The sequence below is a fragment of the Tiliqua scincoides genome, chromosome 5 (assembly GCF_035046505.1).
Source record: "Tiliqua scincoides isolate rTilSci1 chromosome 5, rTilSci1.hap2, whole genome shotgun sequence".
Lineage (NCBI taxonomy): Eukaryota > Metazoa > Chordata > Lepidosauria > Squamata > Scincidae > Tiliqua > Tiliqua scincoides.
In genome coordinates, this window is record NC_089825.1 from 79,559,415 (window position 1) to 79,573,326 (window position 13,912).

At 43.4% G+C, this 13,912-nt stretch overlaps 1 protein-coding gene across 1 annotated transcript in view; it reads right to left on the reverse strand.

The window, feature by feature from the left end:
* Nucleotides 1–12,988, reverse strand: part of WNT3 (Wnt family member 3) — a 33,518-nt gene extending 20,530 nt beyond the window's left edge. The window contains exon 1 of the mRNA XM_066627258.1: nucleotides 12,909–12,988. Within this exon, the coding sequence (XP_066483355.1) occupies nucleotides 12,909–12,988 (80 nt within the window). The remainder of the gene's footprint in view (nucleotides 1–12,908) is intronic.
* Between the last annotated feature and the right edge of the window lie 924 nt (nucleotides 12,989–13,912).

Genomic DNA, 13,912 nt, shown 5'->3' on the forward strand with positions numbered 1-13,912 from the left:
GGCCTGGGTGGGCCACTGGTGCACAAGGGCAGCCACAACTTGTTTCAGCTGGTGGCTCCTTCATGCGCGGCATTGCCATGCCATTTCTGGCAGTGCCCCGCTGTTTATGATGGTGGAACACAAGTTCTGAAAGTGGCAGATGCAACTTGACTGTAAGCCTGCTATTAAAACCCATTTCTGCCAAGCCCACAGGTGTACACATTTGGTCCCTGTTGCAAAGATGCAATGTTGGGCAGAAATGGCTTACATGATGAGTTTAAAACTGGTAGTGTCTCCTTCCCCCATACTATTTTCCTGCTGAAGATTGTGCTCTCCTTGAAGTAGCATTTGGGAGGGGGGAAGCTATGTTTTTCAGCTGAAAAGACATGTGTACAATCCCCATGAGAACAACCATTATAGTCCCACAGTAACAACATTCTGCAGGTGTGCAATGAAATGCGGCCCAAATTCAGGAACATCTGATATGGCTTTGAACTCCTTAAAGTCAAACTGTATCAGGAACCAGGGACAAAAAATGTTTTTGCAAAGCAGTAGCATAGAATACTATCACCAAAACACAGAGCACCACAGTAGGATAAAATCAGGATGGATTTCTCCAAACGTCACATTCATATGTTAGAAAAAGCAAATCAGTATGCTAAGGCATGGCTGCATTCTTATTTACCTCTTGACACTGTTTTTGACATGCTGCCTTTCTGACAAAATTGCCCAAGGCAGTGCATACAACACAGAACATAACATTGACAAACAGCAGCAATTAAAAAAAGAGCAGAGCTCTGTATTAGGCACTTTTAAAACAGCAATATAATAAAACAAGATTTAAACAATCTAACAGCTTCCAATACTTCTTGCCTGCCTATAGTGGCGTAGCTAGCGGGGGGCGGTCCGCCCCGAGTACCACCCTTGGGGGGGGTGTAAAACCACAAATGCCCCAACATCGCTAACATCGCAAAGGCTAGAAGTAACCCCATCATGCTATATATCATTGGATGCGGAATTTCCAGTGGAATGCAATGCAAAAAACCAGATTGAAATATCTCGTTTTCATCAAAAGGTATAGCCAAAAAACCGGAAACAAAAAATGCATGGATCCCTATGGAAAGTGAAAGTGGGCCATATACTCCATCGGAAGGGGCAGGCTGAGAGGAATCCAACAACACCAGAATGGTTCCTGTCCAATGAAAGTAGCCCCCAAAAAACACCCAAGAAGGAAGTCCCTCCCTCCAAGCAGGCAAATGTATTGGGCCCTATGGAAAGCGAAAGTAAGCCACATGGTCGCGTTTACTCATGAGTAAGCAAACGTGCCTTGGCTGCTGGTCAAGTCAGGCAAAGGGGAATGCAAGGCTGGCTGCATGGTCCCAGTCTGATGAAAGTGGAGCTTAACAACTGCTCCAGAACGCAGAGGGAGGGCTGAAAATCTCACTGCTTTATCTGTGTGTGTGTGGAGGGGGAGGTGTTATTGCAGGCAGGCTACAGAGAACATTCACTTGGTGAAACAGGGCTGGCTTCCCCTTATTTATCTGTTTTTCTTTAATTTAATTATTTATAATGATTTTATTTTGCTTGATGATGTCACTTTCAGCCATGACATCACTTCCAGTGGGTCCTGGACAGATTGTCATTCTAAAAAGTGGGTCCCAGTGTTAAAAGTTTGAAAACCACTGCCTTAACTCAAAACAGGCCAATGAGCCGAGGGGGGTGACACCCTAGTGACCAAAATTCTGGAAATCGTGGCTTTTAGGAGTAATACCCTCATGTTATATACCATTTGATGCAGAATTTCATCCATTGCTTGTGGGGAAGTATTCACTGCATTTATTTTTCTGGCCATTATTATTATTCATTCCATGTCATGACTATTACTATCTCTGTCTCACCTACCTCACAGGATTGTTGTGAGGACAAAATGAGGGGAGGAACCATTTACACCACCCTGAGCTGCTTAGAGGAAGGGTGGTATAAAAAGCGAATTAAGTCATATGAGATGACAAAAATTTATGGGCCCTGGGTGTCAAATGACCTAGCTACGCTTCTGCCTGCCTACTCCATTCCCACCAAATCCAAAGAGCCCCTTCCGGCGCTTAGACCTATGGGACGTTTCTGCCCTGAGCTACGCGGACCTCACCCAAAAAACGTAACTGCCTCCCAACATTCTAATGTTGATAGCTTTGTTGTGAAAAGTTAATAAACGGCTCAGTAACATTCCATGACATCACAGTAACTCAGCCAACAGCCATTGCAAGTGGTCTCTCCACAATAGGAATAGCACAAGCTATTCAATCATCATCCATTCTAGTTTACTTAAAAGGTAGGCTCCAATTATAGCTTTAAACCAAACCCTGTGTTACAACAGGTCTCTCAGGTGTTGTCTTTGTTTACTTTCTTACATCAGCATGGAAACCAACACCTGCACAAGTCCCTAACATGAGTGAACGAGAAGCATAAAACTGGCATGCACACCTTGTGTTTAATATTTAGATGTTTCCATTGCAAACTTTTACCATGCTTATTTTCACTCATCGGCAGGTGAGTTCTTGCAGGATGCTCAGGTCAGGAGCAACATGTTCATGCTAAACTTAACACTTATTTTATCCCACCGAATTTTTGTAAGCTGTTCCGATTTTTACCTCTCAGCAGGACTGCAGAGCTTCTCTCACAGAAGAGATGAGCTCTTGCTCTAAACTTTGATTTGTAAGTTTATCACCTGAAATAAGTGCTCTGGCTCTAAAGTAAGGAATTAGAGTCTTGCAGTGGTTGGCCTTATTAGTCTAACTCAGGGGTACCCAAACCCCAGCCCAGTTGCCACTTGCAGCTCTCAGGCACTCCCAATCCAGCCCACAGGAAGCCCCCAGTCTCCAATGAGCTTCTGGCCCTCTGGAGACTTGCTAGAGCCCATGTTGGCCTGACACAACTGCTCTCAGCGTGAGGGTGACTTGTTTGACCTCTTGCATGAACTGTGGGACAAGGACCCTCTCCACTGCTTGCTGTTTCATGTGTGTGATGCAGCAGCGGCAGCGAAGGAAAGGCCAGCCTTGCTTTGTGCAAGGCCTTTTATAGGCCTTGAGCTATCGAAAGACCTTCATTCATTCATAAAAGTTCCATCTCTAATATATTCATTTATGTAAATTTATTCAAATTTGAAATGCAAATTAATTCCCCCACACACACACACACAGTGTCAGGGAGATGATGTGGCCCTCCTGCCAAAAAGTTTGGACACCCCTGGTCTAACTCAACAGTTTTCAACTGTTTTCATCTCATGGCACACTGAAAAGGCACTAAAATTATCAAGGCACAGCATGTTTTTTGACAATTGACAAGACACACCATGCTGCTGGATTGGCGCTCACATTCCCTATGGCCCTACTAATAAATGACCCTCCCCCAAACTCCTGCAGCACACCTGCAGGTCATTTGTGGCACACTGGTTGAAAATCACTGGTTTAACTTTTGCAAACTTTTTCCAGTTTGTTCCGTGCATTGCATTTCGGAGAGCTACAGCCCAATCCTAAGCAACTTTCCAGCACTGATGCAGCCATGCCAATGGGGCACAGGCTGCATCCCATTGTGGGGGGGGGCAGTCATGGAGACCTCCTCAAGGTAAGAGAATGTTTGTTTCTTTCATTGTGGCTACATCAGTACTGGAAAGCTGATTAGGATTGGGCTGTTACACTCTTACCAGGATGGTTGGTTTCGCTTTATCAGTTCAGCTACTGTAAAGCAAACCAGTTATCCTGCAGAGGAACTCGGCTGCTGCAAAGAGCTCTGATTTAATAGCAGTTCAGCTCTCATAGCCATATTTTGCTTGTTATCTTAATTGGCAGCCTGATTGCTTCTTAGATTTCCTGTAGTGCTCTTGGTGAAACTCACTCAGAATCAAAAGCCAACTCTGCAGCAGTACACCGTTTGCAAAGATTACCACAAAGATTACCATGCCAGCTACCTTAGGCAGTGAATTTACCGTTGAAAAACCTGCACTCAGAAGATAACAGTTGTATTCCAGCCGAATTGGTTTGAGCTGCTTTATAAATAATGGTGGATGTCAAGATTGCTCTGCTTGTAGCCACCTTTGCATTTCTGCTTTGTTCTCCCGTCCCCTTCTGTTTTTGCTCTGGAGTCAGCTCCCCCCCCCGCCCCCGCCCCCATTATGGCACAGAGGAAGAAACAGGTTTAAACATTTTTCAGGAGTCTTGTCATTTTTTATCAGATCAGCCTGGAGCTTTAATGTCGGGAGCTTGTCAGGTGATGCTCAGTTCCCTTTACTGTATGGCAGCAGTTCACATTCCACAAAGTTTGGTCAACTCCCCTTGCACCTTCCAGCTACCCTGTGTACTTCCCCAGCCCCCATTCCCAGTCTACCACCTCCATGCACCTCTCCACCTCCCCAGAAGTAGCAGCAGGCAGCCCTCTCCCCACATCCAAGGATCTACCAGGAACGCTTCACACAAGCGCATCTTAATTCAATTCAGAGCTGCAGAGGGAATGGGGACTGTTGCAAATAACTGTGCATGTCTCATGCAAATGAGCCAATGGACCGGCAGTGAAATTGCTTTTATCTTGATCTCACAGTGGGCCACTATGAAGCTGGACTAGATGGGCCTATGGCCTTATCCAGCGGGGTTGTTCTTATGTTCTTATTTTTAAAAAAACTTTAGATGATGTTTACTTCTGTTTTGTAAGCTGCCCCTGGGAGTTCCAGAAGAGATAAATGTGCTAGAATGTCACATGCTGCCAGGGAAGAAAGTGAAACCACACTCCTTTTCATAAATGGCCTGCTGATCTCAGCTGGGGGGGGGGGGATTCTCCTTCAACCCAACTGTGGCAGTCAGCTGAGCACGAGTGAAATTCAGTGACAGCATCTTGCAGACAGAAATGGGATTGGGTGAAATGCCACACCACCCAAATCCTTTCTCTGATGTCTCAGAAAAAAAGGACATCAACCTCATATGGGGGGACGATGACTTTACTTTCTCCCCCGCTGGATCTTGATGGAGGCACCACAACAGGCATAGCAGAATATCCTTCATCCATGTCCTTCATCAAAGAATATCCTCCACCAATGTCTGCGCCAGTATTTTGAGCCTGGAGTTGCTCTCCAGATCATCCCACCTCTAATATTTACATACTTGCTAGTGTGAAGGCAAGCTGAATAGAGGTGCTAACCAAGATGACCATCTCACAGGCAAAAACCAGGTCCTTTTTGTGGAAGGCAGTGCTAGATAAAAACGTCATGTCCGAACCAGGAGTGTCTCTTGCCTTGTACTCAGAGAAGATCATCGAGCAATTCTCAGACATTGAAAAGATGTCTTTCAGAGAAGAAGCAAAAGATAATACAAGAAGCAATAGGCTTAAACCATATGGGAGCTAGAAAGAGCACATGTTTCTCAGAAGGTGCAAGGTGATGGTTCACTTCCATCTGAGAATCTTTCTTATCTTGTGGATTATCAAGAATGTTGCACAGTGATCTGTCAGCAAGACTTTATTTATACAAACCTGCCTTTAAAGTAAGGGTAAGACTAGATGAGCCCATGTGCCTTTAACAGCGCAATCCTATCTTGCACTGGAATGGGCAGGCCAGGAGACCTGAGCTATATTCAGCGCAAGATTGTGGCCAGAATTGGCTCAGCTAGAGGCAAGGGGAAACTTTTCCCCTTAACCCCGGGTAAGCCACCACAGCCCCAGTGCATCTCCTCGGACCTGCACCACCTCAGGAGGTGGCACGTGTCCAAGGAGAACGGAGCAGCTTGGAGCTGCTCCGCACTGCTTGAGAAATGGGGTTGGGATCCGGCATTCCTGCCAGATCCCAGCCCTGCCTCCCACTCTCTGCCCACCTTCCCCTTGAAATGCCCTCTGCCCACCCTCCTCTGTCCTAGAAAACCTCCTCCCCGCCTTCCCCAGACCCCTGTGTTGGCCTAGTTCAGCAGACGCAAACTTCCTGACAGAAGCTGCCACAGAGGCTGAATGCAGCCTCTGTGCTCCAGCACACCTCTGTGCAATGATGTGGCTTGCTCCTGTGCTTTATGGCAAGGTTACCCTAACACAAGGTTAGGATTGCGCCCTACGTTTTGTAAACTTATTCTACAACCAGGTACTGAAATTGAATGAGAATTTGCTTATATTTTGCTCCTGAACCTATGAGAATATGCAGAGTGTCTTCGTTACATCTTGAATTACTATAAGTGCATTTTGGAAAATAAGCACTACTGATCTGTCCCGTCTCCCTTCTTGGTTCAGAGAAGGCACACTCTTCCCTGGGTGAAAGCATTTGCACCACCTGGAAAGTCCCCATGGCTGCTGATATTCAGGTTCACAGAGGCATAACTCTGTCTCATTTCATTGGTCCAGCTCAGCTGCTGCCTGCCCATTGGCTGTGGGCTGTGACAAGCCTCTGACAACTGACAGTACTTGTTACCAAGTGAAAACAACAGGAGCCAGCCATCCAACAATGTGAGTGATGAAAAGTCCAGCTCTTAAAAGCACCCCTCCCCCCAGCTGCAGAAATCTTGCTTGAATAAAAAAAATCTGGCATCACTTCTGGGAAGTATCCATTTTCTGATTTGGGCAGATCTTTGCAGGAGGGCTGTTAGTTTCTGAGCTGGGGACTGGTCTGTTATAACCAATGCTTCTCCAGATGCCTTTGCTGTGGCCATCAAAGGCAGGGCTGACTTTAGGAGCTGGGGGGCCCAATTGGAAACATTTTTTGCAGGGCCACAGGTTCACAGCCAAGGTCTGTAGAGCCTTAGGTTGTAATCCTAACCTCACTTTCCTGGGAGTAAATCCCATTTAACACAGTAGGACTTACTTCTGAGTAGACCTGGTTATAGGGTTGTGCCCTTAGACATATAAATAAAATTTATTATAGACTTTATATCTCTGTGGTAGAATGGAGAGCAATCAGAATGTGCACTTTTAAAGTGCATGTGACTTAATGGACCAAATGGATCTAAGCATATTTTAATACAAAATTGCATGCAGCTAAGCCTACAAGTAAACAAACAAAATGTGTAGATTACCTTTGACAAGTAAATAGTCACAAACCCACTTGTTTTAGTGATTGTGAAATCATTTAGTAAAAATATTTTTTTATTTTTACTTTAGTGTGGGGACCCCCTTAGGCACAGGGCCCAACTGGAAGGAATTGGTCCAATTGGCTTAAAGCCAGCCCTGATCAAAGGCAAGTGGCACCTGAGACACACAGGGACTTCTCTTCCCAAAGCAAGTAGATTTCTAGGGAGGAAAAAATCCTCCCAAACCAAAACTCCACCACAAAATTCCCCAAGTGAAGGTAACTTTGTCACCTTTGATTTGAGTTTTTGTTCTTGTCCATTCAGGTGCAAGTAACGCACCATGGATGAAAAGAACTGGATAGGCTCAGTTTGAGTGTACAGCTAGGTACGGTTGAAAAAACTCCCACCCTGAATTGCTCCACTCATTACTACTCTGGGAATCTCTTCATGCGTTACATACCACATATCCTCAACAGAGGGTAGCAGCCCGTCCCATTTTCTCTATGGTAACTAGATTTGTAAACACTTATTGGTGCTTTGCATCCTCAGGTGTACATGGAGATGTCATAGATCTGCACCTAAATATGTCATGTGTGAAGAGATCCAGATGCCATTTTCAACATGATCAATTTCCTTCAAAGAAAACACTGCAGTGTGTAGGAACAAGCATATATATCACTGGGTGTATCCATCCATTTGGTTGTGCAGACGCACACATTGAGAAACTGCATACAACTGTGGCTTTTCAGAATGTATGCATCCAATGAAGCAAGTGTCTGTGCAACTTACATATGACATGAGTTTTGCATGCTTCTTACGTTCTCGAAAGAGAAATTCTTCCAGTGTCAAAGAGTCAACCCATATGAAGAAGCCCGGGGTAGATGCCATTGCACCCACCTTGACCTTTTCGGAACAAACCCTAGCACAATTAATCAATCATTAGCAATCATTAATCAGGCAGCCTGCATTGTCAAATATCATTCCTTTCCATAGCTTTTGTTCTAACAATATGTTTATATTTTGGAGTTCCCTGAACAACATGACAGATAAGTGACAGCAAGGCATCAGTTTGCTCAAAAAACCAAGTACTGTGTACTTTGCAAAACAACTCCATGCTTCTGCAAAGTGATCAAAATCAGCTTTGCAGAACCCAAGCAGCTAGTTCAAACCAGCAAGATTCTGTGTGTGTGTGTGTGTGTGTTTGCCATGGGTCACATAGAGGGCAGAGGGGTGGGGACTTCAAAGGGAAAGGAGGAGTTTACCTCCTTTTAAATTTCCAAAGCTAGTCCTATCACACAGCTAACTGCAGGTTCTGCTGCAGAGCTGTCTCAGCACAGGTGTGAATACTGTTAATCCTGGGATAGAATATAGAAGAGAAATCATAAGCAAATTCAAGTCAGCATATCTTTAACATTTGAGTATGTTTTAAAGGATGTGGGTCTTCTATTTGAGGGGGGAGGAACCTTAGGTTGTGGCTTACAATTGTTTTGGTGTGACTCTCCTGTTGGCCTTGTTTCCTGCACATGATCTTGGCCTCTTCTTCCACCTCCAAGAAAAGGTTTTGACTTCTGACCCCTGTTTGACATGGATATGGCTTAGGCTTATAAGGAACAATAATGCTCCACCTTCTGTTTGGCGGTCACATCTCTGGCAGTCTGCAGTTTTATGTTCCTGATTAGAATGAATCTCAAATTATGAAAAAACTCTAAGCACATGTGACACTGATCTTTTGCCTGCTGGCACTGCTGCATAAGTCCCAAATCTCTTTTCTTAGACCACCTTAAAAAAAGAGTTCAGATTGATTGAAGCATGCATGTTTCTTAACTGGATGTATGCCATTTTGCCCCATTTGCTGCCCTTATACAGAATTCCAAATTTAAGATATTTAATGCTAGGCGATAGTGACATTTTAAACTGTCTGGTAGAGCAGTTAAGAGTTTTTGCAAGGAGATCATACATACAAAAGAAGTCTGTTTTTGATCCAGCAACTCAGCTTCTGAAAAGCTGATCTTGCTCCCACAACTGCAGAGCTGACCTGCAAAGCTATTTGCACTTGCGGCTTGGGTTGCTCTTTCAACAATTCCGGGAGGTAAGTCATTATTATTTTCCACTGTTGCATAGCTCAGAAGCTTCTGACGAAACCTGAGTTACTGAAGGACACGCAACAAATGTTCATTGAGTAAGAGATAGAGGAAATCAAGGTATCTTAGATCCAAGGCCAGCTGTCTCTCAGCTGGATCATGCTTGGCTAGACTGCCAATGATATGGCTTTATGACAAATTAATCGTGAAATAGACACACTAGCTAACACAGCTAACATTTTGATTACAGTAAATAGGAACTACAAACTAGATGATCGTGATGAGATAAATAACTCCTTACAGTAGGAATATGTAACATTGGCAAGCTTTATTGCATGATCAGGCTCTAGCTATTCTGCCTTCTTGGTTTCTTCCAGGTGTCCAGCAGCCTTTTCTCCAGTCCTTTTGTGCAGACATCACCATCTACCCCCCTTCCTTGCCCCATCTTCATAATCTCAAACTAGTTTAAAACTGTGCACACACCCCTGCCCTTTCCTGCATTTCTGTATACAGTCACACCACTCTTAATTTCCAGCATTACACTCCTATTTTTTCTCTCCCTGTACTCGAAATAGTATTGCTGGTCCCTCAATCCTGAAATTTTGAAGCTGGAATACGTTAGGCATATTTAGCCAACAAGTTCAGATTTAACCTGATATCCCAAATGTTCTTCTCAGTGCAGAATTAAAGATTTCTCGCTTGACTGGAGAATCGAAGAGGGTTTTTAAAAAAATTTTTTATGTTTTGGTTTTTTGAGTGCTGAGGCATAACTGCCTACATTTAAAAATCCATAAGGCATACATTCTCTTCTGATCTAAAATGCATTGTCTGCAATTGCACAGTTTCTGACCTAGAGCTGCATTCCTCATGCTCCGTGCTGAAACGAAACTTTATCAAACTAATTCATACATTGGCATTGATTCAGAAAATGCTGTTCAATGTTTGCCAAACTACCACCAAACTGTTAAGAGACTTGGATCATTATGCACTTTAAGTCCTCCTAGCAAGATTTTTCCTAAATTATTTGTATCCTTGCAGTTGATCTCTTGCAAAACATATCAGATTTATCCTGCAGGGGGAGTTGAGGCTTGCAAGGGACTATAGCAGGGGTGTCCAAACATTTTGGCAGGAGGGCTACATCATCTCTCTTGACATTGTGCCGGGGGCCAGGAAAAAAGAATTAATTTACATTTAAATTTGAATAAATTTACTTAAATTAATATATTAGAGATGGAACTTATATGAATAAATGAAGGTCTTGTAGTAGCTCAAGGCCTTGCACAAAGCAAAGCCAGCCTTTCCTTCGCTGCCATTGCTGCATCACAGACGTGAAACAGCAAGTAGTGGAGGAAACACTAATCCCACAGCTCAGGTGAGAGGTCGAACAGTTGTCCTCACACTGAGAGCAGTTGCATCAGGCCAGCATGGGCTCCAGCAAGTCTCCAGAGGGCTAGAGGCTCATTGGAAACTGGGGGCTTCCCATGGGCCAGATTGGGAGCCCCCGAGTGCCGCAAGTGGCCCCAGGGCCGGGGTTTGGGCACTCCTGGACTATAGCGTGTGTGTTTTGTTTTTGTTTTTTTCACCATTCTTCTCTTTGTAAGACTCCCTTTTTCTCCCTGGTGAGTGATGCCATTGTGGAAGCCTCATATATAGTTGTTAACAACATACTAAAGTGAACTGGAAGGGAAATAAATGCTCAGGAGACAGAAAATATCCAACCAGAATATGGTAAGAAGATGGATCTGGAAGACACACACCAGCTTCCAGCTCATGACAAATTATGTTTTGATTCAGCAGCACGTAAAGTAGGCACTTACCTTTAAATGCCCAGCTGAACAGAGATTTTAGTCTTGGTCCTCAATGTAATGATTACAGTATTGCCACCAACCTGTACTTTAGAGAGTGCCATTGTGCAGAGAGTGGGAAATACATTTTTACTCTCTATAGTAACTGCTGACACTTAACAAAACCCTCTGTAGATCCACAGTTTTCCTCTCGTAAAAGAAGCTGGGTGCAAACCCTGTTTGAATTGTTTATGTTGTCTACATTTTTGGAATGAGATTTAACTCTCTGTTCCCTGTGCAGTCACAAATGAGGGGTTCTTTGGTTGGGTTTGGAGGGAGGGTGAGAACAGTTTTGGGAAAATGAAATAGAAAGGGAGAAATGAATCTCTTGTTTTCGCCACTCTTCAACATGGATAACTGACGAGTCATTTTTAAAATGTCAAGATCCCACTTAATGTCTTAATATTGCTTCACTTCAGTCAGAGTTTAGAGGCCTGTTTTGGATGAAAAACCCAATTAGACTTCACCTGAAGGACATCTGGTAGCAAAATCCAGCCCTCTGAATTGGCTCTCATTAGCAGCTCCTTGGCCTTTTACTAAGCTTTGGACTCTGATGGGCAGAGATACCCTCTTTGCAACCTCTCCCAACCCAAATTGGAAGAAGCTGGTTTTATCAAACCCGAGGCAAAGAGAAATCTGATTATAGGAAGAGATCTTGAATTGGAGAAATATCCTGGCTGAGCTCCCAATTTATGATTTATGATCCATTTGGCAAGAAAAATAAACTCTCCTTCTTGTCACTTATGTCTCTGTATCATTGCCACATTATTAGACAAAATATAATTATTTTTTTAATTAACATATGCCAAATGTTCGGTCTTCGTTTTTATCTTTACTGTGTTACCCTTTCAAAACATCCTTTTTCAAAATATTGTCCCTTTTTTACCCTGTTTCCTTGGCTCAGCCTAGCTCATTTCTTTGTTGTATCAGTTTAGAAGGGACTTAAGTAATGAATCATATATAAAAAAAAGATTGCTGGAAAGTGAAAGAGATGCATACTTGGATCTTACAGGGTTTAATGTCGCTTTTGCAGTTTCTAGTGCCATTAGGCTGCAAATTTTCTATCACATGTACTTCCAGGAGAAATCTTAACTGACCAGAAGAGAAATTGACCAAAACATTTGTAAATTCAGGCCTCTTCAGATTAACATGAGATCTGGCTATGTTGTAAAATTCCCCTCCTTACTATGAGAGATAAATCTTTGACCATATTTTCCTTAGCTTTTATCTATTCGGTTTGTTTTAATGGACACTAGAGAAATAAGACATTGAACAGCTTTGAACATTGAAAATCACTAGAAGAAAAAAAAAAGCTTTTTTTTTCCAAGTAGGGAACAAAAATGACAAAATTAATGTCCTTACATAAATCTGCATAAAATTAGAATTGTTATCTTGCTCACTTTCATGAATGATTTTCATGTGGCCACAACTTTATAACCAATATTTCAGAAGAGCAATTTGTAGCAGAGCCAATGGAAATACACACTCTTGCAGCCAGGTTCAGTTCTTAAAATGAGAGTTAGAATGACCACATTGTCTAAAGTGAAAAAGCACATTGGACAAATGTACTATACATGGCACTGTGAGGATCCCATTGTGATCAAAACAGTTACTAAAAATGAATCTGAATTATACCTTCCAACTTCGGAGCTGCCATCCTATATCACCTTGCCTGCCTTTACAATACTATTTGCCCAGTGCTTGAATTGCATGCCAAGATGTAATTCTGAAACTAATGAGGATGGAGGTTGGAAAGGGGGCTACCAAGCAAAACTGACAAATGATTAAAAAGTCCTAGCCTTCCCAAATGAAAATGACATGCATGCCATCACCTTGAAACCTTACATTACCCCAAAGTGGGAGGATCAAAATTTAGGAAGCAAACTATGGAGAAAGTCTATGAACCCAGGGAGAAGAGGAGGCAAATAAATAAGTTGTCAAAAGTTTGCAATGGGGTGGGGGGAAAGGAGTCTTACCACCAAATGGGGTAACCGGCTAAGACCTTTGTGTCACCGATGAGAAAAGCTAAAATTAATCCAAGCAGGTGATAATCCATTAGTCCAGGCTTGGTGTGGAGGAGAAGACCACTCTCCACGAAATTTGCAGAAAAACATTTAAGGACAAAAAACCCCCAAAATTTCAGGTCCTTCCTAGCCCCCCAACCCCTTCATGCATGCACACACCCAAAATAGTCCAAGAAAGTCTCTTGAAGTGGGGAATGACTTTATGCCTTGTCAGAAATGCACCTCACCGAACCTTTTCCCCCTCCCACCCCCCCCCCTTACGATCTACCCAAAGCTTCTATGAAAAAAGTGCTGTGCTTTAGGGATGTCAGGAAACAGCCAATCAGATTGCATGGCCTAAGGTAAGGGATGAGCCTATAGTTCAGAGCTGTCAATCATTCCAACATTCCCCCCCCCCCAGCTTTTGCAACTTTATTCCTAGCGCTTGCTAGGGAAGAGAACAGACAAACCCTGAAAAGAGAGTGTTCCAGGCTAACATGATTTCTTCTTTTTTTCAAAAAAATCTCCAAGGGATGTGCGATGCATGGCCCATCTGGCATGACACGATAAGGCAAGCCTCTTGCAAGGTAAGGGGGGGGGGAAACCATCTCTTGAATTTTGAATTTTGTTTCGGTGCAGGAAAATATCTAGATGTCTGGGTGGCAAATGCAAATTCACTGCAGTGGTGGAGCTGCATGTTGTCACTGAGTACCAACTTCTCCATTCATTTCGATTTGCTTCCCACTGTACCCCAGGGGCTCAGGGTAGGTGAAAATGTAGGCTTATCTCATGCTTCTCTTATCATGATTCTCTAATACACTTTCAGGCTAAAGGATGTAGCCAAATGGGATCAGGAAAGGGTGTCTCCTCCCCACCCTGTTCCTCATATGATCTTTGGGGTTTATCACATTTCGCCTCAGGAGAACCCAGGACTGCCACATCGCATGACAGGGCGTTGAGTGGCATGGAATGTTGCC